Raw genomic sequence first — 1,246 nt, forward strand, 5'->3', positions numbered from 1 at the left:
GTTCATCACCGACCCCCGGCCACCTCCACCGCGCCATCCTCTCCGGCTCCGCGTGGTGACCTCCTGAGCTCGCAGTCCGTGCGTGGGCCCCATTTATTCCCCTCGTTTCCACCCTCCAAAACCCGTCCCGGCTACCGCACTACCCACCTGCCGACGCAGCCATTGCTAGATGGGGCCCCGGCTCCAGCTATTTAAAGAGGAAATGTCATTTCGCTCCTCTGGCTCCCGGGTTCCGGCCCTTCCAAGCTTCTTCTAGCCAATAGGGTGTCCTATGTAGTCTGGCTCCGCCTCCACGTTCCGAATTCCTACTGCTGATTGGGCGAGGAATGCGCACGTGCATCTCGGGAAATGTAGTTTCCGTGCCCGCGCTCCCGCGTGGTCGGGTTCGGGCGGAGGCCCAAGAAGGGGATCCCCGTTGGCTGGTTCGGGCGGAGATGGAGAGCGCGGAGCAGAGGCGGGGCGCGCAGGGCCTGCCGGGAGATGTAGTCTTCTGCCGGAGGAGACCTGTCATTCGGAGGGGCTGGAGCAGGGGAAGCTTTTCTAGCGAGAATTCCCCCATTTTTGGCCTCTCTCCTTGCCTCTGGCTCATTTTTTGTAACCCTTTTTTTTCATACCCTAAACTTCCTGCCAGTGAGTAAGGCTACGGATGAATGCGGGCTCTACGTGAGGCTGCAAAACCAGAACATTATGGAAACGGACAGGCGGGCTGCTGTCCAAAAAATGCAACGGCAATATGACACCCCTCCTGAAGGAAAATTCCAGAAGGCCCCAAAGCAAACCATTTCTGATGAGTCACCTGGGACACCCAATTGAAATAGCCTCGCTCTGGCCAGGTGCTCCGCTTTGCACGCATTGACCCTGGTCTGCTTGCAATGGCTTCTCAGAACATTAAACTCCACTCCACCCTGTCTCCTCTACAAACTCCCAGGGACCACCTGTTCCCCTTCAAGAGAAGAAGGACGCTATAGAAGGATTCTAGATACTTCGAAGAAATATTGGAGAAAGTCCTGAGCCTGCGACATCTTAGAAAAGACTTACACTCTTAGATAGTTCTACTTGTAACATGTGGACAACAACCCATATTCTGTCTGCTTCATAGGCTGAAAATCTTTTAGAAGAAAGCAAAGAATGCATTGCTCACCCGTTTTGATTTACTTTACTTGTTTCTGGCACCCAACAGGGTGTTTGAAATATTATAGATATTTGATAGTTGAAAATCTTTTGAACCCATGCTAAAATGTCTCTT

General features: G+C 52.7%; 1 protein-coding gene across 2 annotated transcripts in view; it reads right to left on the reverse strand.

Moving 5' to 3' along the window:
• Nucleotides 1-237, reverse strand: part of Kbtbd8 (kelch repeat and BTB (POZ) domain containing 8) — a 12,731-nt gene extending 12,494 nt beyond the window's left edge. The window contains exon 1 of one of the 2 annotated variants that reach the window (XM_013010571.1): nt 148-237. In XM_013010571.1, the coding sequence (XP_012866025.1) occupies nt 148-163 (16 nt within the window). In that variant the 5' untranslated portion in view covers nt 164-237. The remainder of the gene's footprint in view (nt 1-147) is intronic. The other variant, XM_013010572.1, reaches the window with a different exon arrangement.
• Between the last annotated feature and the right edge of the window lie 1,009 nt (nt 238-1,246).

The sequence above is a fragment of the Dipodomys ordii genome, unplaced genomic scaffold (genome assembly GCF_000151885.1).
Source record: "Dipodomys ordii isolate 6190 unplaced genomic scaffold, Dord_2.0 Scaffold12, whole genome shotgun sequence".
Classification (NCBI taxonomy): Eukaryota; Metazoa; Chordata; class Mammalia; order Rodentia; family Heteromyidae; genus Dipodomys; species Dipodomys ordii.